The sequence below is a fragment of the Alosa alosa genome, chromosome 14 (genome assembly GCF_017589495.1).
Source record: "Alosa alosa isolate M-15738 ecotype Scorff River chromosome 14, AALO_Geno_1.1, whole genome shotgun sequence".
Classification (NCBI taxonomy): domain Eukaryota; kingdom Metazoa; phylum Chordata; class Actinopteri; order Clupeiformes; family Clupeidae; genus Alosa; species Alosa alosa.
The window spans coordinates 19,112,935-19,136,966 of NC_063202.1; the positions used below are offsets into that span (position 1 = coordinate 19,112,935).

A 24,032-nucleotide genomic window follows, 5' to 3' on the forward strand; every position below is an offset into this window, starting at 1 on the left:
AGGACTATTTAGTGACCGTGGACTATTTCTCGAACTTCTCCCTGACACCAGGTCAGTCACAGTCATTCACAAACTGAAAGCACACTTTGCACGCCACAGAATCCCAGATGTGCTGATCTCTGATAACGGCCCGCAGTACAATCCCATGAATTCAGACAGTTTAGCAAGGCCTGGGAATCTGAACATGTGACATCATCACTGACATATCCTCAGAGTAATGGAAAAGCAGAGTCGGCTGTCAAGACAGCAAAGAGACTTATGGCAAAAGCCATGCAAGCAAAATCAGATCCTTACCTGGCCATACTGGCTCACAGAAACACTCCAGCACAAGGATTCCAGGCCAGTGCCCCACAAAGACTAATGAGCAGAAAAACTAAGACACTACTACCGATGTGTGACAGCCTGCTAAAGCCTGCAGTAGTAGACACTGAGACAGCCGTTCAGAAGAACAAGCTCCCACAGGCTCACTACTTCAACAAAGGAGCCAAGCAATTGAGACCACTGCAGGAAGGAGAGCAAGTTAGGGTGCAGACAGAAGTAGGCCGCCACTTATATTGGACACCAACATCTGTGATGGGGCAAGTCAAGGACAGATCATACACAGTCAAACTGGAGAATGGGACCATCCTGAGACGAAATCGGAGACACCTGAGACCATCCCCTGTCCCAGACTCATAAACACCACACCACCCACTCCAGCCTCACCTGACCCACAGACGGCGCAGGATGTTATCACTACAAGATGTGGCAGAGTCATCAAAAGGCCAGCACACCTCTGTGACTTTGTTTGAATCGACTTTGTGTTTACTGTTGCTCAGTGTTTCATGTTTTTGTTTAAAAAAATAAAATGTATGTATGTAAAAATGTAACAATATATGTGTTGTAACCAGACGGTTTTAGAGGGAACACCGGGATGAGAGTTCGGAACACAGAAGTTACTGACAAATGAGTTGAATGCAGTCAAGTGTTGGCGTCTTTATAATTGATAAAACCCAGCATAACACACTGGACCCCTTCCAATTCGCCTACCGTCAGAACAGGAGTACAGAGGATGCCATCTCTACGGCACTTCACTCACCCTGTCCCACCTTGACAATAGCAACACCTATGTAAGAATGCTGTTCATTGTTCATTCAACACCATCATCCCCTCCAAACTGATCACCAAAGTCAGAGAACTGGGCATCAATACCTCCCTTTGTAACTGGATTCTGGACTTCCTAACCAACATACCTCAGTCTGTTTAGTTAGATAACCACACCTCCTCAACCATCACCCTGAACACTGGCATTCCACAGGGATGTGTGCTGAGCCCTCTCCTTTACTCCCTCTTCACCTACTTGCAGTACTTACATGGCTCTAACATTATTGTCAAGTTTGCAGATGACACTACGGTGACTGGTCTCATCAGCAAAATGATGAGACGGCCTACAGGGAGTAGGTCCAGCACCTAACATCGTGGTGCACTGATAACAACCTGGCTGTCAACACCAAGAAGACCAAAGAGCTCATTGTGGACTTTGGGAAGTCCAAAGCTGCATGGCACACACACACCCATTCTCATCAACGGGACTGAGGTGGAGTGTGTCACCAGCTTCAAGTATTTGGGTGTCCACATCTCTGAGGACCTCTCTTGGACCCTCAACACCTCTACCCTGATCAAAAAGGCTCACAGCGTCTCTTCTTTCTGAGGAGACTAAAGAAGATCCATCTGTCTCCTCAGATTCTGGTGAACTTCTACCGCTGCACCAACAAGAGCATCCTCACCAATTTTGTCAAAGTTTGGTATGGCAACTGCTCTGCCCATGACCGGAAAGAACTGCAGAGGGTGGTGAAAACTGGCCAACACATCACCGGTTCCTCACTGCCCTCCATCGAGGCCATCCAGAGCAAGAAATGGTTGCGTAAGGCGCGCAGCATCATCAAAGACTGTTCTCACCCCAACCACAGACTGTTCACCCCACTCCCCTCCGGGAGGCATTACAGGTCTCTCCACACCCGAAACAGCAGGTTCAGAGGAAGCTTCTGTCCTGTGGCTGTCACCCTACTAAACTAGCTCTGCATCCCGGTGACATCCAACGAATTAAGCCCCCATCACCCCCTGCCCCACCCCTGCCTGATGCCTCCTTGCCTGTGCCTGTTGAGGTGTCCACGACCATGGCAGCCTTGACAGGGACAGCAAGGAGGCGGACACCCCCCCCACACACACACACATACACAACTGCACTACCCTATCCCATCCATAGTTTCTATTTATTTACAAATGTACATACTGTAATTACACTTATACAGTCATATTCTACTGCTCTTCATCCTGCACATACACGTATTCTTAATACTATTATAATGTTACTGTCTCTGCACTACAATGGTACTGCTACCACACTGCACATAGCTGTACATACTGTACATATCTGTTTACATGGTTCATACTAAATATCCATATTTATTCAGTTTTTCTGTAATATAATTACAATTAATATTAATACAATTATAATTAATTATTCTGTTAATACACTGCATATATCTATATTGTTCTTACTACTACTATAATGGTACTGACACTACATTGCACATATCTGTCATGTTGTTCATACATTGTTCATATTAAATAGCCTTATTTATTCTACTCTTATAAGATTACTGATACACTGCACATACTTATATTTAATTTATACAACTCTAAAGCACCTTCTGAAAACAACTGTATACTACTGTCTACACTGCACTATATCTTTTGTTCTGTCTGTGCACCACCTACTTTGTATATCACATTGCACTTTTTCTGCTTTTTTGCACTTCTGGTTAGACACAAACTGCATTTCGTTGTCTCTGTACTTGTACTCTGCACAATGACAAAAGAGTTGAATCTAATCTAATCTAATCTAGAAAGAAATACTAATCAAAATGAAATTCCAAAGGCAAATGGCACACAAGCAAACTAGAAAGGTATAGAAACAATTTACCAAAAACAATTTACAGAGGGAGTGAACTACAGAACTAAAAATCTAACAGAAGAAAGCAAAGCAATTAAGCTACAAACATGAAAGAAAATACAGAAACAAGATGTGATCTGTAGAACTAAATTCTACAGATTTTAGACTAACTAAACTAATATTATGTAATATGGAATACATCACATAGCATATATACACTGGGAACATTTAAGAGTGATATTGATTGAATATTTATGTCGGCCTTAAAAAAATTACACAAATAATTCTTAATTTCACCTTAAAAGTTGGTATTTTGCATATATATACATAAAAAAGGCACTGAGCCTCTACTATATCCTTGCTCTGACCCTAGACTAGATCTAGAAACTTAATTTCCTCATCTTTGATTGCCTACTTACAAAAAAAAACTAGAGGAAAATGGTCCAACGACTGAGCAAGATAGGCAATTTGGCGGCCATTTTGATATGCAAATTAGAAGGTCAAAAACTCACAATTTCGCTTGGGTACCAGTTTTTTTTCGTTCCCTCTGCACGCAATAGGACAGCGGCAGCGCTATGAGTCCCATGCGTTTCCCACCAGCGGAGCTAGTTGGCTAGTTCAAACGTTTGCCAACATAATAAAAGCTTAACTCGTGTCACACTGTTCCCCAGCAGCAACATCCATCTTATTTGTTTTCAAGTAGCAGGGAATTCAAGCCAAACCGTTGCAACTCTGCCATCAATCATTATGTTAAGCCAACCTAACGACTCTATACACGATTTCAATGGCCTGATTAAGTTTCGATTTCTGGAGCTCACAAGCCAACGGAGAGTTGCTAGACTAGCCCTAGCAGCAAATGTAATTTGAAACCAGAAATCGAAACTTAATTTGCTGCCACTAGGGGCGCGTCTAGATTTCTAGGCTAACAGCACTCAAAAAATCATCCATAGTAATGCATGGGGTTAGTTTTTAACGTTGTCTACACATATCACAACCCTTCCACAGCAAAACGTCGACATGTGAATACATTGAGGCAATAATGTGGTGTGATGTAAAATACATTGAGCCAATCATGTGCTGTGCTGTGAAGACATCGTGCCAATCATCTGTTGTGATCTCGCTGCTGGAGCAAGATTGGTGTCGTGAAGCCTTACGCACACACATTTCTGCCGAAATAGATGCACGATAAGTGCCCAAAAAGTGTTGCAATATGGTCGCCGAGTGGAGGTACTTGCCTAAAAAGGACGTTGAGAAATGGAGATCTATGTGAAAAATCACCGGAGTTCTCCTTTAAGTTTGAGTAGTAGTTGATTTTCAAAGTTAGTTGCACTCATCCTTGGGTCGCTTTGCAGTGAACAGTAATCCAGCACAACTGAAAAGCCCCTCACAGGCTGAGGCAGGCAGGCCAATGTTGAGTTGCAGAGAGTTTTTTTTTATATTTGGAAACGAGCAGAAGGTTCAGCAGATTAAAGGGTGTCGAACTGGGGGGGAAAGTGGGGAGTATAGGGCCCCAATGGAGGAGAGGGCCCTTGAAAAGTGGAATACAGGGGGCACAACATTTTCACCAGGCATTAGTAATAACTCAGGTAATCCACACATAAAAAATCCAAACAACTCCATAAGTAGAGTCAAGTGTAATGAAGTGGAATAACACAGGGAAAAAGTATTTTGCTTGGTTAGTAGCCTACATATTGATGGGCTATAAAAAGGTTTTTCATTACCAAGGTGTCAGACAAGAAACATTTCATGATGGATAAAAGCAAAAAGCTCTCCCAAGACCTTTGCAACCTTATTGTTGCAAAACATATCAATGAAACTGGTTACAGATGCATTTCAAAACTTCAGAATCTCCCAGTAAGCAGCATGGGAGCCATTATCTGCAAGTGGAAGAAACATCACTGCATCATCAACCGGCCATGCACAGGATCTCCTCGCAATATTTTTGACCAGGGAGTCAGAAGGATAGTCAATTCCAAGAGCCAAGGACCACTCGGAGAAAGCTCCAGAAAGACTTGAAGGCAGCCAATTCAATTAAATTCAATTAAACAGTTCTGGAAGTAACTAAAGATCAGGATTCACAAGAGGGACCCCTGGAATCTGTTTAGAACAATGGGCCAAAATCGCACCTGATACTGCGACTAATACGTTTTGTCATACAGGAAATGTCTTGAAGCTGTCTTTACAAACAAAGGCTTTTCCACAAAATATTGAAGAAATTTCAGTAGGCATGTTCAATACTTTTTTCCTGTGTCATTCCACTTTAATACACAAAACTCTGGATTTTTTATATGTGTGTTAATATAATGTGTGGTGAAAATTTCAAATAGACTCACTGGAAGTTTATAGCCTGGGTTTTCCCATGCTATCTTACGCGTGCAATTATTTTCACGCTGCTAGGCTATGGGGCGCCAAATGTAACATGCCTTATTTCGTGGACAAAATTATTTTCGTGTGACGAAAAATATTCATTACGAAACCCTGTTACATCATAACGCCTTTTGTCCAAGGAATGCACAAATTGGTTTGTATTGTGTCCACGAAACACTGAAGAGAGCACATCATTTCGTGGACGAAATTGACTGGTGGCCTTTTCCTTTCGTGGACATAATGCTGAATTCATATTCACTGTCGTAGACGAAATGTTTGGTCAAAAGTAATTCTGTTTACGTAAATACGGAATGCACCCTCACGCATCATTCTGTGCATCCTATTTCCGCAGAATTATTGTGTTGTGTTACAGAAGGCATTCCGTCCACGCAATAGTAACTTACAACAACTTACAAAATGCATTCAGTAACATATGCATAACAGAATCACGAAATCAGTTTTGTGACCTGCTACAATACATTTCGTGAGTCAGCAGTTTCCGAAAATAATTATGTGTCAGGATAATTTCATTACGTGGACGAAATGCATAAAAGAATCACAAAATCAGTTTTGTGACCTGCTACAATACATTTCATGAGTCAGCAGTTTACGAAATGAATTATGTGTCAGGATAATTTCATTACGTGGACGAAATGCATAACAGAATCACAAAATCAGCTTTGACCTGCTACAATTCATTTCGTGAGTCAGCAGTTTACGGAATGAATTATGTGTCACAATAATTTTATTACGTGGACGAAATGCATAAGAGAATCACGAAATCAGTTTTGTAACCTGCTAAAATACATTTCGTGAGTCAGCAGTTTGCGGAAATAATTAGCCAGTGGGTAGCCTAGGCTCATTTAGAAGTGGCCACTTCAATCGCGGCCACTTCAATCCCTAGGGATTGGAAAACTACAGTTGCTGAACGCTACACCGACGCCGTGGGGGTGCACAACAATGTCGCGGTGTTCGTGAGTAACACTCATTGAGTGGACTAGTGAACATTATCAGGCCAGCAACGGGGGTTATATCTGCCTTTTTTGTTTGTTTTACATGCCGGCTGTTGTAATTTTATTTGTTGTATATGTGCCTGTGCTCTTTGTGAGGGTATAACTGAAACTAGGGAGGGGGAGAAAACTATTTGTGTTTGACGACAGTAAATAGGATCCTTAGTAGAGCCTGTGTTTTTTTGAGAGGATTCCTGTAAAGATCTTTTGCTTTGCTAGTATGTACTAAAGCCAGTATTGCTAGTGTCAGTTATTGTCCATAGGGGAGATGTGCTGTATATTTTTAGTTGTTGCTAATTATTCACTGGCGGAACAGCATTACCGGTACTTTAGCGCAATGTGATAATTTCCTTACACAGAGGCCTAACATTAGTCTATGTTCTAACACTGAAAAACTGAAAAACCTGCATTTACCCTTGCTAGGGAAAATAAATTGCTTTAAATTATACTGTAACATGGTTTGTGATTTCCACTCACTTTGAATACTCAAAGTAGCTTAGTGAATTATCCAGTTGGCAACTATAGAACCCAGGTTTATGCCTTGTCGTGGCGGTAATCTCGACAAAAGGGCTACACGTGTAATAGTCATGGATACATCATGGACGTTTCATGGACTTTGTTCGTTGTTTTAAATACTGTTGCTTCTACGTTATCTCCAGAGTGGTTCAGTCTCACTTGCGCAGACATTAGAGTGCTTATACCCCTGCACCGGGCATAATTTAACTTTGCGGCTCCTTGGATCTCCTTGTCATTCCATTACCCCACCACCACACACACACACACCAAGCACATACACAAAAGTAGTGGATGGAGTGGAGATAAATTGCAAAGCAAAGTGCGATTTATTTTTGCAGAGAGAATGTGCAGGACTGGGTGGCGATCATATTTTGTACCGCTCTGTGGTACATTTCTTTGTTCTTCTGGTTTGGTCTTACACAATAACCAGAAGAACAAAGAATGCATATCTCTAATGGAAAGTCAAGCAAGTCAAGGGAATGAACTCTGCAAGCCTCTGAAAGTCTGCAAGCACTGGCCTAATGTCACAATCATCCTCATTTACCGTTACTGTGAGTAGAGACACAAAACTATGGCCTGCATCGCTTCCGCTTCATTACAAACAAATGCATACACATAGATGGGCCTAATACAAGTACTTCCTGAAAACTTTGTGCAGCGAACTTGGGCTTGAATCGAAGCGCTGGATGTCTGCCAATTAGTGGTGGAGAGTACAAATGAGATGTGTCACTGTACTTGGATCTATCGTCTGTTTTAATCATTGTCGTTGTTTGTCGCAATTAAAAATACCTTCAAGGGCCGAATTATATTATTATTTTGAGATTGAGTTTGAGACCCCTGCTTTAGGTGTTTGAGTTATCATCACAAACAATTATTTATTTATTTATTTTCTTTTTGGGGGGGAGGGTCATAACAAATAACCCCTCACCTTCACACCAGCACTTCAGATAAAAATGAAGCACACTGAGTATATATAGCAACCACAGAGCGTTCCACAGGAAGCAAAAGGAGATGTGACCACTGACGGATGTGTCTCAACAATCACATTCTCAGGCAGATATTTAGACAAAGTGCAAACCAACATAAGAAGCTCTCTTTTGGCTATTAACCATTATCATAGAATGTGTTTCTGTGTGTGAGTATATAACTCATTTCATTGATCTGGATCCTCATTAAATAAATATATACAGAACCTCTGAGTATAAATACCTGACCTCCTACATAATTTATCAGCATGCATGATACAAGCCAATCTTTGTCAAAACTGAGTATGGGAGAATACTTGCACAAATGAATTGATGATTGTTTATTTTATTTGAAAATGTAATACTGAATGTTTGAGACCACACGATCATTTTGTCTTGCAAGCTCTAAAATAGTCAACATAACACTTTTATGAGCTTTATGGACTTTTGGGCCCCCACCACCAACTTCAAAGCAGCACTGCCTGGAGGCAAGGTTTAGGGTTAGATGTCTTGAAGTCGACGGTGGGATTGCGTATCGATGATGTCATCGCCACACCTCAGCTGCCCTGGACTTGCACTTATAGTATTGCCTAACAATACTAGTTTTCATACATGACATTACCTACGATTACACTCCGTAAGATAAATATCACAACTGGTGCTGCGCAGCGCCGATAGCTTATGACTTGGTGGACTGAACACTGTTTTTTCCCGGTGTTTTTTAATGCATTCTAGCTACTGTCAGTGACGCAAGAGAACTTAAGTTATTAGGAAAGTGCGGTGTAAGTTTAGGCTACATTAATTTGTGCGTAGTGCCAGTGTCATTTATTTATTTTTACATGTCTTACAACATATATACATGCATTCAGTCGAGTAAAATCAGAAATAAGCATACAAAGACGCTTAGAACTCACGTTAAGCCGATGGTAGCACACTGAATGCAAATGCGCGATTTGATGCAGGCAAAAGTATTGACTGTTACTAACGAAGGTTTTATAGCAATATTATAAATGTGGCGACAGAATAGCCTAGAACTTGGGTAAGCCTTGCGTTTAGTACCCTAATTGCGGTGATAGCCAAAACTAATGTGAATCACGGACTATCCTACAACCAAAGAAAGTAAAGGTGATTAGTAGGCCTACCTGCGTTAGCCAAATAAAGGACGGGACTGCACCCTTCACAAACCGTAAAATAAAGTTTATTAGTTTTACAGTTGACTACAGTTGACAGTTCACCATCAGTCCACACAAACAATTCTGGTTTCCTTTCACTAGCCATTTCGTCATAGCCTATTCTGTCTGTAGAGCACAAACTTTGGTCAATTTCTGTAAAGAAACAGTGGATAGATGTTTGTGAATAAGTGACGAGGTGATTACACAGCTCAATGCATTAGATGAACTGTTTAGTGAAGTGATCATGATGAAATAATATATCAATAATGTGTGTGGAAGGTCTATTCAGGCTGTAGCATAGTCTAGAGCAGTGGTCCCAAAACTTTTTCTTCTGAGGACCAGCTCACTATGCCTGGCTCTAAGAGAGGGCCAGAGACTTGGAGTATATCAGTAACCATAAATAGCTTAGTGCTGTGAACAACAGCAGTCTACCTTACCAATCATGCCATATCTGTGTAAAATGTAGCTCAAATGTAGCTCAAATTAAATAATACTAATAAAAAGTATATTTTGAACTCTGAACTCTGTGTCTTTGCATGCACAGCTCAAGTTGTGAACAAGCAATATCTTACAAATAATTTAAAGTTCTCAAACTTGTGGTTTTTGGTACTGGCAAAAACATCTGAAATGACCACCATTCTAACTTTCACTCACCTGATGTATTAACATTTGAACGAGTAAATAAAAAATAGAAATAATTATCCCAGAAAGTCCCAGAAATATGACTTGAATAGAAGTTAGTTAGTTATTAACAATTAATTGATAAACTTTTAGAATACGTTGAGCACTGATGCAGTCAGCATAGGCCTCTTGCATTGTTTGCAGGTAGGCCTACTATACATGTCATTCCGTTTTGGAAAACGCGAAACAGCACCAAAACAACCAGCAGTGGACAAAAAGAGTATTACATGTGTACTGTTAAGACTCGCCATAGAGAATGAATGGGGGAAATTACGGAGGTTATAGTCTGACGATGTCGTACTCCCGTGTGGCCGGATGCTATATACCACGGACATGTTTTGGGGGGCCACCCAAAATGAGGTAGCGGGCCGTATCCGGCCAACAGGCCGTAGTTTAGGGACCACTGGCCTAGAGGGTATACAGTAGGCTAAGAAAAAGGCCTACACTGTAATTTCGAGCTTTGTCGTGTGTCATGCAAGATAAGATGTAATGAGAGGCGATTAACCTCTCCCAACTGCAATTGGATGGTAAAGTTTGATTGGGTAAAAACATTCCTAAACATCTGCCTGGCTTTAGTTTTCCAAGTTTTCACAGTATTGACCACCTATCTGTGAAGGTCCTGTGTTTTCTACATTGTGTATTATCTTCTTTACATTTTAATGTTCATTTCAAGAGTTCGCTATCCGAAATTTTTATCAGTAGAATAAATGTGGGAGCACTTTGTCTAGGTCACTAGACAGGGTGCTGACAAGCTTCTCGGGAACACAGCGGCTCTGCGCTGCCATTACCGCTTGTGGTCACGAAGTGCATCGCGGGATCACGCTGGGCTAGAAATGCGCTGGCAGATGTCAGCCCAGAGTGATGACTGCAGGCATCCATGAAGCTTAACGTGGCTGTGCTGGCAGCCTTCAGCAATATCTCTACGGGCACCCCCCATCACAAGTGAGACGGGAGGCAAATGGGAGGCGAATGGGGAAGTGGTGGGTTGCGAGCGAGAAACAACTGATGCAGTAACGCCAGCAGGTGAGCTTCTGGTTAATGGGAAGTGTGGCCTTGTCACTTTCCTCATGAATTTCTATTTGCAACAACATTTTTGATCGGCATCAGATGATAAGGTTTTTATTTAATTCTTTAAATGTCAGTAAAAATTATGAGCCATTGTACTTTGAATAAAAGTGTGTGCATACAGTGATAAATGACCCGAGACTCTTAATTACATAGAACTACAAGAGCAAGTGAAGGGGTATTCATAAACCTATATGTTTTTCAATAAACCTGTAATTAGATCACTTAACAGCATTAAACCTATGTGCAACTAGCAGAATATAGCCTACATGTATATGCACTCGCCTATTATTTGAACTAATAGGGAAACTGGAAACTGAACTTTACCGGTCTCAATGGCAAAACAGTTCTGCACTTTACTTTCACTACTGACTGACAAGGGGTTACAATCGATAACATAGCCTGAAAAAAGCAAAACTTACCCCAAAAATGTTTTGAATGACCGAATAAAACTCTTGCTAAGGGCTGCATGCTTAAATCTCATGACAGCACTCAAAGGAGGACTTTTTTTTAAGAATTTCCATTATTCCACTGCTTGGTTAAATTTCCCATTGTCCTTGCATTAACCGTAGTTCCAGTCCTTGATTGTGATTGGTAGCCTGGAAAATCCAGACCCTGATAATCTAGAAAGATTAAGGGTCTGGCCAAGAACAATGTAATGGCCCAACTCGAGGGGCGGCAAGAAGCATGCATTTAAAAATCTCACTACACGCAATTGGATAACACTAGACCATGTTTACTCCATGAATGATTTCGGAATTCGACGCAATCATATAACACTACGACCAATGTGTACTATCCTCCAACGTTGCAACGCTGTCTTCGTCAGTTTAGCTGGTTCCCCGGAATGTTGGGGTAAAAGTAACGTGCATCATTGCTCTTTGCCAGAGTGTCTCGCAGAGACAATTCCATTGTGCTCTCGCGAGAACTCTGGATTTCCAGGGTATGTGATTGGCTGAATCGCATTCGATGCTGGTGTAAAATCCAGCACAAACATACACCTTGACCGCATTCCGTTCTATATTACTGCGCTACCATAACTTGATACAAAAGTTAAAGTAGCTGCGTCTCGACGTTGCTTGGCAACCATTCAGATAGAGCAGTGGTCACCAAATGGCGGACCGCGGTCCGAGTCCGGACCCGGACCATAATAGCCTAATTTAGATTTTCACGTAAGATTTCAGAGCTGCGCTAAAAAGGATAACAGCATTTACTTCAGGAGCTTCAGGAACCATAATTTTGCTTGCTGCTACTCAGCCAGTGAAATCTGTGAATTCTGATAAAGTCGAGTCAGTGAGTAAAGTAGCCTACTATGGGGAAGAGACTCACTGATAGCCTGAAACGAGCGAGAAGGAGACGGGACGAGAAACAATCAGATGGATATCCAGTGATGCCAGTAACGCGTTACTTTGTAAGTCTATCTACGCGTTAGTCTATTTTGACCACTTTTTTCGGTAGCGAGTAATCTAACGCGCTACTATTTACAAACCAGTAATCAGATTAAAGTTACTTATCTAAGTCACTGTGCGTGCATTTTCCCTAGTAAAAAGATGGATTCTTTGCTGTCTTCTTGTCTCGGGGATTAACGTCATGTAGGCTATGCTCACGTTTTCAGCATGAGGACAACTCACGTGTAAAACCACGCAGCGACACAAACGTAAACAACAATGGAGGGAGGAGATGCACATTTTATCTATACAGTCATTATTTTGAGTTTGTGTCAGCTAAACATGACAACATTAAGGTACATTGTACAATCTGTGCTGGCGACAAAGTGCTGTCTAGCTAGACATCCCAAGTCTCCCGAAGTTTTGGGAGTCTCCCACATATTGATAGCGGCTTGCTTCAATAAAAGTTGAACAAAAGAAAAAGTTCTACAAATAAGACAGTTTTAGAGATTAAAATGTTTACATTATAACAGGAAATGAACAATCAAATCTACATAAACTCCAGCTTGTACAAAATGCTGCTGCTAGGCTCCTTACAAACACCAAAAAAAGTGGTTACATAACGCCAATTTTGGCTCAGCTACACTGGCTTCCTGTCAAATTCAGAATTGAGATTAAAATGATACTTTTTGTTTTTAAAGCCCTTAAAGGTTTACCTTACATCTCTGAACTTCTGCCCCCACACTCTACTACCAGGTCACTCAGGTCACAAGACCAACTACTGCTTGCTGTCCCACGTAGCCTAAACGCCTTAAAGCCTGTGGCGACCGGGCTTTTTCTGTAGCTGCTCCAAAGCTCTGGAATACCCTCCCTCCACATATCAAATCCTCCCATACAATTACCTCCTTCAAATCCAATCTGAAGACATATTTTTTTCTCACTTCCTTTTGATACAGAATGATGTTTTTGCTCTTGTTTTATTTTTCTTATTTATTTTTATTTATCTTATCTATTTTCTTGTTGCTGCTACTAATGCTGTCTTGCCACAAATAATCACACTTAGTTTGTGTAAATATATGGCCTTTGTGTAGATGTATGGTCTTATTGTTATGACTTATTAGCTAACCTTTTCTTTGTTCAGCACTTTGGCTCAACCCTTGTTGTTTTTAAATGGGCTATATAAATAAATGACTTGACTTGACTTATCATTGCCCTCAAAATTAACGTGAAATGACAATCAAAAACTGCAAGTTAAAATATGCTACTCGCACGAATAATTCGCAACATGATTCATTTTCAAACTTAAAAAAAAAAGTAGAAAAAAATAAGCCTAAGCTATTTTAAGGCAGAATAAAAAATTCATGCAGTGCTCATTTTAGAGATATTGTAGGTCTACAAATCAACACTACATTGTAAACTACTTTGTTTATTGATTGGCAAAGACTGTGTAACCAATTGGCAGAAGTAAGCTATTAATGCTTGGGAAAATATCCGTTTGGACAGATATCAAGAACCTTGATCGGTGAGGAACAGGAGTTACCAGCACTTACTGTCCCAGAGTGCTAATTAGTAATAGTCAAGTGATAAATTGCTAGTTGGATTTTTGGAAGTGGACCAGTTTTTCCATGGCACATTCATAAACTTTGCAAACTTTAAGATCAAAGTTGGTGCCAATAAGAGTTCAGAACTACATAGTGCATAAGCTGGGCAGCTCGCAGAAAAGACAAGAGTGTTAACTTTTTCTTTACATACCATCAAAATGAGGGCCTTCTGTTTCAATTGTTGTTCTCAGCTGACTGAGAGATTGAACATTGAATGTCTCCATTACATTTGAGGTGCTTCACAAGTATGTTTTAGATAAACATTATGTTCCTCACATTCACATCATTGGATTTCAAAATATTTTCATATCAAACTTCTATTCTTATGTGTACAGAAACACTGGACCAATTAAATCAAATATGACAACATCTTTGAAATACATTTTTTAAATAGTTGGAAAATATGTTAGACATCACAGCTTTGCATGTCACAGTCCCTCTCATTGGAGTCTTCAGTGCCTTGACACACACCTTGAGTCGCAAAAGCATAAAGGAAAGGATTCACACAGCTGTTGATGAAACAGAAGCTCCCAACAATGTTCCCGGCAAAAGCAGTGAAAGCAAACAGTTGTTTAGATGAAGCAGGAGAAGATGAACTTAGGACAACTGCCACAACATCAATAATGTTGACAACATGAACCGGAATCCAGAAGATGAAAAACGTCACTATGATATTGGTGACTAGTGTAGTCAGTCGCTTGTTCCTAAAGAACGCTGTACTGTTGACTTGCTTGTGGAGGCAAGAGTAGGATGTGACCAGAATGGCAAAAGGAACTACAAACCCCAGAAGAGTCTCAAAGATCTCGATTGCAGCTCTTTGTCCATGTGAATTAAAAAACTTATCACATTCATCCAGCACTCCCCTCTTCTTAAGTTTATAAGTGACAGCAGCCGGGCTGGATAAGATGCATGCTAGTATCCACAGAGAGACGAGTAGAGCCCTCTCTCCATTTCTTCCTAGTTTGGCCCACTGGTGTGAATACAGCACTGCAAAATACCGCTGGACACTCATCAGCGTAACAGTCATCACACTGTTATAAAGACTGATATAGACAAAGGAAGCTAATAATTTGCAGAGATCTTGACTGAAGGTCCAGTCAGCGAGCAGGTAATGGATCCATAGCGGCAGTGTTATCAAGCACAATATGTCAGAAGCGGCCAGATTCAGCATCAGATGCAGGGTGAAGTTGTTTCTCTTGAAGTTACGGAGCATTACCACCATGACCATTATGTTTCCTGGGATGCCCAGAAGAAAGCATAGTCCCAGAACTCCACTGCTGACCTGGTTTTGTATGGGAATAGCAGCTCCACTTGAATTGGAGTTGTTGTGCTGCTGCATGACTGTTGATTTCAGAGGCAAATAGTCAGCGACTGTTTGACAGCAATAATGTTTGCCCTGTCCAAATGAGGATCTGTCATGACTGACCTTTAGATGAGGAACAATAAATATGCATCTGTTTGTCTTGTTAGACTACTGACTTCCACTTTACAGTGGCGGAACAACTACACACAGGGCCCTGGTGCAAAAATGGTGCAGCCCTCCCTCTACCCCCAACACACACATGCAGGGGCGCAACTACTCATTTTTTTAGGGGTATTCAACAGCAATATTGGTGTAAGGTGGTGTGTGTGTGTTTGGGGGCTTACAATCAACCAATAGACATGTCTAGTAACAGAGAATGATGTCTATAGAATATGTTTGAAGACATTTGACAACCACACTCACATCTAAACACATTGTAGTTCCCTGTTCATGTTTATAGTATAGTGACTGGATGTGTCTCAAACAATGATTTTATCATTATGATGTAGCCTATGGAAGTGCAACCACATACTGTAGGACACAAAAAGTTGGAATTCTTTCTTTATTTTTTCAACCAGTGTGTATGTAGTAACCAAAATTCGTCTCTGGCATTCAAAGCCTAAAATCTGTTAGCATAAATTGGTAATGTTGAAGCTGTGTTTTCTCCAACTAAAATACAGCAGTGAGCTTACTTTATCTTCAGCAGTTACAGCAAATTATTAGCCTAGAAATCTAGACGCGCCCCTAGCGTCAGCGAATTACATTTGCTGCCAGGGCTAGTCTAGCAACTCTCCGTTGGCTTGTGAGCTCCAGAAATCGAAACTTAATCAGGCCAATGAAATCGTGTATAGAGTGGATAGGTGGGCTTAACATAATGATTGATGGCAGAGTTACAACGGTTTGGCTTGAATTCCCTGCTACTTGAAAACAAATAAGATGGATGTTGCTGCTGGCGAACAGTGTGACATGAGTTAAGCTTTTTATTAAGTTGGCAAGCGTTTGAACTAGCCAACTAGCTCAGCTGGTGGGAAGCGCTATGGGACTCCTAAGCTGCAGCTGTCCTGTGCGTGCAGAGAATTTGAAAGACAACTGATTATCCCCCCTCGGACTGAGCACTGCGAGCGGTGAGTGTCCAGACCCTACATTTTAATGTGGGTCTGGCTCGTCAGGCTAGCAAATTATAGCAGTTACAGCAAATGTGGACAAACAATCCTCAAACCTCATTAGCACCAGGAAAGATTCCGAATTTTGGCACACGACAGCTTAACTTGCTTACTCTTGTAGCCTCCTCAGGGAAAAAGTAGCGAGCTCCAACGCACGCAGGAAATTACTAATGAAGTAGGCTAACTATGTACAAATCGTCAGAATATCTGGCAACTAACGCCCCCTACTGGGTATACAAATTACTCTAGATACGGCATTCAAGTACAAATAGTAGACAACCAATTTTAAGGTTCAGTATATGACAGATGTGAACCTCAGATCTCAATTGAAAACAATAAAAGAAAACAAATGACAATTCTCACAATATAAAAGATGAACCATAAATGTAGTGATTTAATCCCTTCTTTTTACCACCTGGTTACAATGACAAAAAAATTGATCCCTCTCTCTCACCACTGCTCAGAATAGGCATACTATCTACACCCACAATGACAGCAGAGCTCAGGTGCCAGTTTGACGTTTACCTCCTACGTAATATGACACATTTGTGGGCGTGAGAGGCATTCTTAGGAGGAGTTTTGTAAAACATATTAATTTCTGCAAGACATATTTTCAGACAAGATGAAGTATTCAGTTTGGAGGGGGGGTTATAGCTACTCTCCATTACATTTGATGTGCTTCACAGGTATATTCTAGATATATTTTCCACACATCATTGGGCTTCAAAATGGATGGACGACATCTTCAATACATTTTGAAATAGTTGGAAAACATGTTAGACATCACAGCTTTGCAAGTCACAGTCCCTCTCATTGGAGTCTTCAGTGCTTTGACACACACCTTGAGTTGCAAAAGCATAAAGGAAAGGATTCACACAGCTGTTGATGAAAGAAAAGCTTTTAACCATGTTATCAGCAAAAGCAGTAAAGGCAAACAGTTGTTTAGATGAAGCAGGATAAGATGAACTTAGGACAACTGCCACAACATCAATAATGTTGACAACATGAACCGGAATCCAGAAGATGAAAAACGTCACTATGATATTGGTGACTAGTCTGGTCAGTCGCTTGTTCCTAAAGAACGCTGTACTGTTGACTTGCTTGTGGAGGCAAGAGTAGGATGTGACCAGAATGGCAAAAGGAACTACAAACCCCAGAAGAGTCTCAAAGATCTCGACTGCAGCTCTTTGTCCATGTGAATTAAAAAACGTATCACATGCATCCAACACTCCCCTCTTCTTAAGTTTATAAGTGACAGCAGCCAGGCTGGATAAGATGCATGCTAGTATCCACAGAGAGACGAGTAGAGCCCTCTCTCCATTTCTTCCTAGTTTGGCCCACTGGTGTGAATACAGCACTGCAAAATACCGCTGGACACTCATCAGCGTAACAGTCATCACACTGTTATAAAGACTGATATAGACAAAGGAAGCTAATAATTTGCAGAGATCTTGACTGAAGGTCCAGTCAGCGAGCAGGTAATGGATCCATAGCGGCAGTGTTATCAAGCACAATATGTCAGAAGCGGCCAGATTCAGCATCAGATGCAGGGTGAAGTTGTTTCTCTTGAAGTTATGGAGCATTACCACCATGACCATTATGTTTCCTGGGATGCCCAGAAGAAAGCACAGTCCCAGAACTCCACTGCTCACCTGGTTTTGTATGGGAATAGCAGCTCCACTTGAATTGGAGTTGTTGTGCTGCTGCATGACTGTTGATTTCAGAGGCAAATAGTCAGCGACTGTTTGACAGCAATAATGTTTGCCCTGTCCAAATGAGGATCTGTCTTTAGATGAGGAACATTAAATATGCATGTGTTTGTCTGACCACTGACATTCACTTTACATTTGCGGAACAACTACACACAGGGCCCTAGGGCAGAAATGGGTTAGGTAGGGGCACTCCTCCCCCTACCACCAATACACGCATGCAGGGGTGCAACTATTTTGTATTTTGAGGGGTATTCATCAACAATATTGGTGTAAGGTGGTGTGTGTTTTTTTTTGGGGGGGGACAAAGTCGCTAAGTTGGCAACACTGGAACTGGAGCCTCATTTATAAAACTTCCTTATGCACAGATTTGATCTTAGACCGTGCGTACACTCAAATACATGCCAACACTCAGATTTATGAAAACTGTCTTTGACGTGGAAAAGTGCTTATCTCCAAGTCAGGTTCCAACCTGACGTACGACCATTTCCTTATGGCAATGCCGGGGTACTGCAAGTAATCTAAGGTCCAAGAGTGATGAATTTTCTAAATTCCAAGACCAACGATATCATGTCTTTCTTTGCATTATGCATAATCAATATAAGCAGCAGTTTTTTAAGTAGTTTTTAAAGACTGGGCACAGCTTAATGTTTCATGATATGACATGAAACTGCTAATGAGAACTAGCCTACTTAAGAAAGTGAAAAAAGGTGGGCCTTTAGCTTACTTATTTCAAAATATCTAAAAAAAACACAAAGGCCTACCATAGAGTGATTGAAACATTCGGTAACTCTTTACTTGACAGTATCGACATAAGACTGACATGACACTGTCATGACACATGAACCCTTATCCTAACCTCTAACCCTAATCCTAACTCTAAACCTAACTCTAATCCTAACCCTAACTTGTTATGACAAAAACCGAATGACACTTAATGACAGAAGCCTTATGTCATAAACGTTTATGTGTTTATGACACATTCATGACAGTGTCATGTCATTCTTATCGATACTGTCAAGGAGAGTGTAATACCACAGAAAGGTAACAGAAAGGTATTTGCATGTAGTATCATCTGAAAGCAGGGCCTCGCATCTTCATATTAACGGTGCGTTTATGGGCACGGGTCAAAACATCATCATTCACGTCACTTCATGTGGGAATAAGAGGTGGGAAACTGGGGGAAGATTTTGCTACCTGAGTTGCCTAGTTGGGGGCTCATCGTCACATTGTAGTTTGTTTGTAGTCCATGTGGCCTTTCATGTCCAACAGTTTTAATGCAATATTTTTAAGCAAATACAGTTGTTTATTTAAGATCAGTGAGCGTATGTTTTAACCTTTGTTACATGTTTTTGTCAGGACTCTCGTATGGACTGTTGTTTTTGTCTCCCCCTACCTGTTGGACTGTGATATTCTAGACTTTATTTTTGTAGCCATGGGTTGGGTCCATAGACAGTAAAAGAAATGGACGAACAGACTCCGTCGTTTTCAATGGGAGGGCACTGAGTCAAATAGAACGATTTTTCAGTTGGTCCCCCCAGTACTGCGCAGACTCACACTTAACTTTGTGACGTTAGCCATCGAACTGAATCTTGTAACTCTCATGATAGATACACAGAAATTCTTCTCACACTTCCTTCGCCTTCAAAGTCATCAAAGTTAAACATTTATTTATGTATTATTATTAATATCATCCTCACCAAGTCGTGTTAATGTTGAAGCTACCACACATGATCATCTTCAAAAAGTCATGCTAAAACAAAACAAAAAAGTTTTAGCCTATCTTCTTTCCACTTTTCCGACCTACGGTCAATCCATTGAAAACCTCTGAAATGATTAGTGCCGTTTAAAAAAAAAGGTTTACTTTTTTATTATTATTAGGTTGCCTCTGTGTAATGCTTTACCTTAACATACGGTCGTGTATGCTAGGTTTTGCTTATGAGTTACCGTCATAGACAGTAAGGTGGAGCTTCTTATCCAAACAATACGGTTATCTCCCTACATCTTTGTCAGATCATCATAGTATGTACTGTTTGCTACCTGACTGCCACGAGAGAGAGAGAGAGAGAGAGAGAGAAAAAAAAAAAAAGTTACTGTTCTTCCCGGTTTGAACCCTGCCTGTTTTTGACGAAGTCTTCTTCGAAATGTTCTCATTCATTACATTAAAAGTGTTGCAAGAAATTTGCATTTCTGTTTGTCTCAATTCAATACAATAAAATACGATTAGGCAACATAATGCCGTCACTCATTATCACGTGAAGATTGGTGTTTCCGTGGAGGCGTGAAATCATGTGTTATCCCAGTCAATGATCCAAACGGTCTCCCATCCACTTATCGCCAGCAGTAGACACTACTAGCTTCTGAACCAGGACGAAGTATTATCAACCTCAACACGCTATAGACGAGAGTGAAAAGGAAACCACCAGGCGCCTAATTAAACCAAACCCTATATGGCCCGACATAGTTTGACGTTTCATGAATCAAACTTTCAATAAAAGGAAAATATTATGTCAGCCATTATTGTTAGGCCTACATAGAAACTAGCCTGTATTGCTTTTAAATTACATGATTGAAGTTGAGACAAGATTGCAACGCAGACACGTTTTCATTTCATTATTCTAAATGGCAAAGCTAGGCTAGGCCTAGGCTATTTCTTCTTTATTTCTATGTGCATGATATTATGGACATTTTCCGGAAAGAAAAGAACGTAAATTCACAAACAGAGAAAGCATCCTATATAAAACAGGGCTACCCACAAATTTCGCCTGCAATACAACACAATTTGAATCAGATTCCGAAGCAGTCACGTGGGTGTGTGTCCCAAACGAAGCTTCATACGTCACACTCACAAACCGAGGCCTCGTTTGTCATCAGTCACGTGATTTTTATGGAAACGACACAAGCCTCGAACCGGGGCTTCATCTGGCACGCCCCTTTCTGCTCGACACAAGCTCCGAAGCCTCGCTTCATTGGGCACATCACTATTTTGGATTACCTGCCTGTACCTGTCCGTCTGTTTCTGTCTGCCTGCCTGCCTGTCTACGAAACCTGCCTGTACCTGGACTCTGATTTGCCTGCTGGACTGTTTTGTAAATAAATTATTTTGATCTGCAACTGATTCCCGTTCTGAGTCGTGACAGTTTTTGACACATTCTGATGGTAAAGCACATGAACACTTGCAGTGGGAAAAACAACAGTCACAGGGACGGTCCCTTGATATTCCCAGATGGCATGAACGGCCCTTAAGAGTTGCCACCGAGTTACGTAAGGAGTTGCAGAGCGCGCACCTGTTTGTTTTATGACTGGTGGCAGTGTGAAAGATCAGATGACATGACATTCTTGAAAGAAAACAATCGCAAAGATATACTAGCTTGAATCCCGATGTGCAGAATGAATGAAGAATGACTGTGTTTTGTTCCCCATGACTGCAAGTCGAGTTGCTTTTTCTAGGCCTATTTTTCTTAGATTGTGATCGTCACCACAACCCCAGATTGTTTCCTTTTCCCCCTCACTATAACGGACTTCGAGTCCATTCAACTCGAAGCAGACAACTCAACCTGCAGTCAAGGTTCTGTCCCAATTACAATTCAGCTCACGTTGCACGACTGAAGCAACGCAAGCTGAACTGTCACATGACTGTTTTCCCAAAATGGCGCCCGCTTGTATACGTGAACGGTAGGCTACTGTTTCTAAACTATCTTTTTAATAAACTGTCTGTACACTTACAGAGTTCTCAATGCTTCGGTTTACATGTAGCGTCCCTCATTATGCTACCGTGGAAGTGTGGTGCTATTTTGAGCCTTGTTAGTGGTATAGAAATAGCGATTTCTTTTTACTTTACGTGTGCCCCGAAGACCAGCGTTAAACGCTTATTAGCGGATTGTGATAAAACTGGTCACGTTCGATTAGCATGAAAACATAGCCCAGAGAACAGACAAACTCGGTACACATGTGTTATTAACCCCTAGGTTCATTTTGTGCCGGAATTGTCCTTTACACAGGGCCAGTCAGCAAACACACAATTTCAAGCGTTATATCAGACTCTTTCAATCAAGGACGGCATAGTAGGTTCTTTTCCCGCTTCCTCTCTATCTCTGAAGGATTCCTGTGGAGACGGTCCAATCTGAGGTTCAAGTCCCAAAGCGAGAATCCCAGGGCTGGGGATTTTGGGGCCCCAGTATGGCCAGTCACCTCTCTCTCTCAGATCTTGGACAGTCAGCCAAGGAATCCCATCCTTGTCTCCAGTTTGTGGAAGAAATTTACCTACACCTGAGTCTGAGACAATGGCTTGTCTTTATAGTTAGTGTTTAATAAATCTTTGCAGAGGTCATGTATGCATCCGAAAAGTCTGTGCACCACGAGACCATTCATTCACACACAGTCATATTTATATATAAGTAAGTAAGTATATATACTCTTTTGATCCCATAAGGGAAATTTGGTCTCTGCATTTATCCCAATCCGTGAATTAGTGAAACACACTCAGCACACAGTGAGGTGAAGCACACACTAATCCCAGTGCAGTGAGCTGCCTGCAACAACAGCGGCGCTCGGAGAGCAGTGAGGGGTTAGGTGCCTTGCTCAAGGGCACTTGAGCCGTGCCTTCTGGTAGGGGTTCGAACCGGTAACCCTCCGGTTACAAGTCCGAAGCACTAACCAGTAGGTCACGGCTGCCCTATGAAATGCTATATGAAAGAAACGCAGAACAAACTGGGGTTAGTCAACGTTCAGTGTTTTCAGAGAGGATCTGGTCATGCTATGCTATGGAGGTTCTTCCGGTTCTTTATAACATGTTTTGTTTATAACTTGAACCAACACACTTTTCCACATTATTATTTTTAGATGCACCTGTATATCTGAGCCTTTTCCCAAATTGGCTTTGGAAATTTATACTGGACCCTGCTCCATCTGTTATTAAGAATGAGCTGCTTCTCCTCATCAGTGTAGCAAATGTTGCATAATTTGCAGGGTCATAGGCACAGTGAGTGTCACATCTTGACTCTCACTTGGGAGGGCCCTTCACCTATCATTTCCCTAGCTCCTCTTTCTTCTCAACTGCCTGATTTATATCCCCTGTCTCCTGTGTTGGATTTCTTAAAACAACAAGTCTCTAAATTACTGAACAATTTGACAATAGGTAATATTTGTGCCATGAGGGTACGCATAGGGTGCGTCTAGATTTCTAGGCTAGTATTCAACCATTAGGCCTACATTTCTCACCTTCTCTGTCTGCTCTTCTGCTGGCTTTCCAAACGTTAACTTTGTGACAGCCTTTGTTCAGGTCAGGTGAATTGAGATTAGCCTACTGGCAGAAATGAACAAGACGTCAAGTTTATTTTGAGGTTTATTTTTAAACTATGTGAGCTACGTTGCTTAGTTAATTAGTTTAGGACACACTCATGATAGCCGACTTCGACTCTACTTTTCGTTTGACATGTCAGAGGTAGGCTATCACGCGATGGTCCGTTGATGTGAAAGATAATTGTCTCACGTCGTAGCTAGGCCTATTTGTAGGTGCCTACTTAATAAATGAAAAACAAAAACAAGAAATTAAATATGAAAAAATACGAGGACATGACCTGCCTTTATTGTTGTATGGTTGTCATAGGTTTTTCATATTTTGTTTCAATACCAATAGCAATTCATATAAACTATAAATTTATATTGATAATTATTCATAGTATTTTATGATCTGCATGATTACTAATAGCTAAACATATTTAGTAATTTGATTAGGCTACATCATATTGATATTTAAATTATTAGGCTAGACTTGTCTATATCATCACATTTGGTGTCACTTTAAGAGGAACGTGAATGCTGAAAAATAGTTTCGCAAGTGCAAGGATAATGTGGATTCAATGTTTGCTATGTCATTAGATAAAATAAATGTTAAAAAAAAAAACTAACTAGTCAAAGAAAATCTTTCTGAGATGAGATCATAGAAGAGATAAGTGTCTCGCAATGTTAATTTCTATGAGTATGGAAATGCACCAGTTTATCTTTTATTTCTTTGCATTGTGCAGGCTACATTCACTATAGACCCCTTCGCAACGGTGGTGAAAACATAAACATTCGGGTGGGCGTGACGTCACTGGAGGCAGAAACAATCGTTTGGATAGTGAGGCGGCTATTGAATAGTACTAGTGAGGCGGCT

The 24,032-nt window shown here is 41.0% G+C and overlaps 2 protein-coding genes across 2 annotated transcripts; both read right to left on the minus strand.

The window, feature by feature from the left end:
* Positions 1–14,106: 14,106 nt before the first annotated feature.
* LOC125307665 (leukotriene B4 receptor 1-like) lies at positions 14,107–15,039 on the minus strand. The gene has a single exon (XM_048263726.1). The coding sequence runs from the start codon at positions 15,037–15,039 to the stop codon at positions 14,107–14,109; it is 933 nt and encodes a 310-aa protein (XP_048119683.1).
* A 1,903-nt stretch (positions 15,040–16,942) lies between these two features.
* Positions 16,943–17,875, minus strand: LOC125307666 (leukotriene B4 receptor 1-like). The gene has a single exon (XM_048263727.1). It carries the CDS (start codon positions 17,873–17,875, stop codon positions 16,943–16,945), a length of 933 nt encoding a protein of 310 aa, XP_048119684.1.
* Between the last annotated feature and the right edge of the window lie 6,157 nt (positions 17,876–24,032).

Bases quoted from the DNA above. Each gene is read 5' to 3' on its own strand.
- LOC125307665 (XM_048263726.1), bottom strand. From the start codon at position 15,039: ATGCAGCAGCACAACAACTCCAATTCAAGTGGAGCTGCTATTCCCATA.
- LOC125307666 (XM_048263727.1), bottom strand. From the start codon at position 17,875: ATGCAGCAGCACAACAACTCCAATTCAAGTGGAGCTGCTATTCCCATA.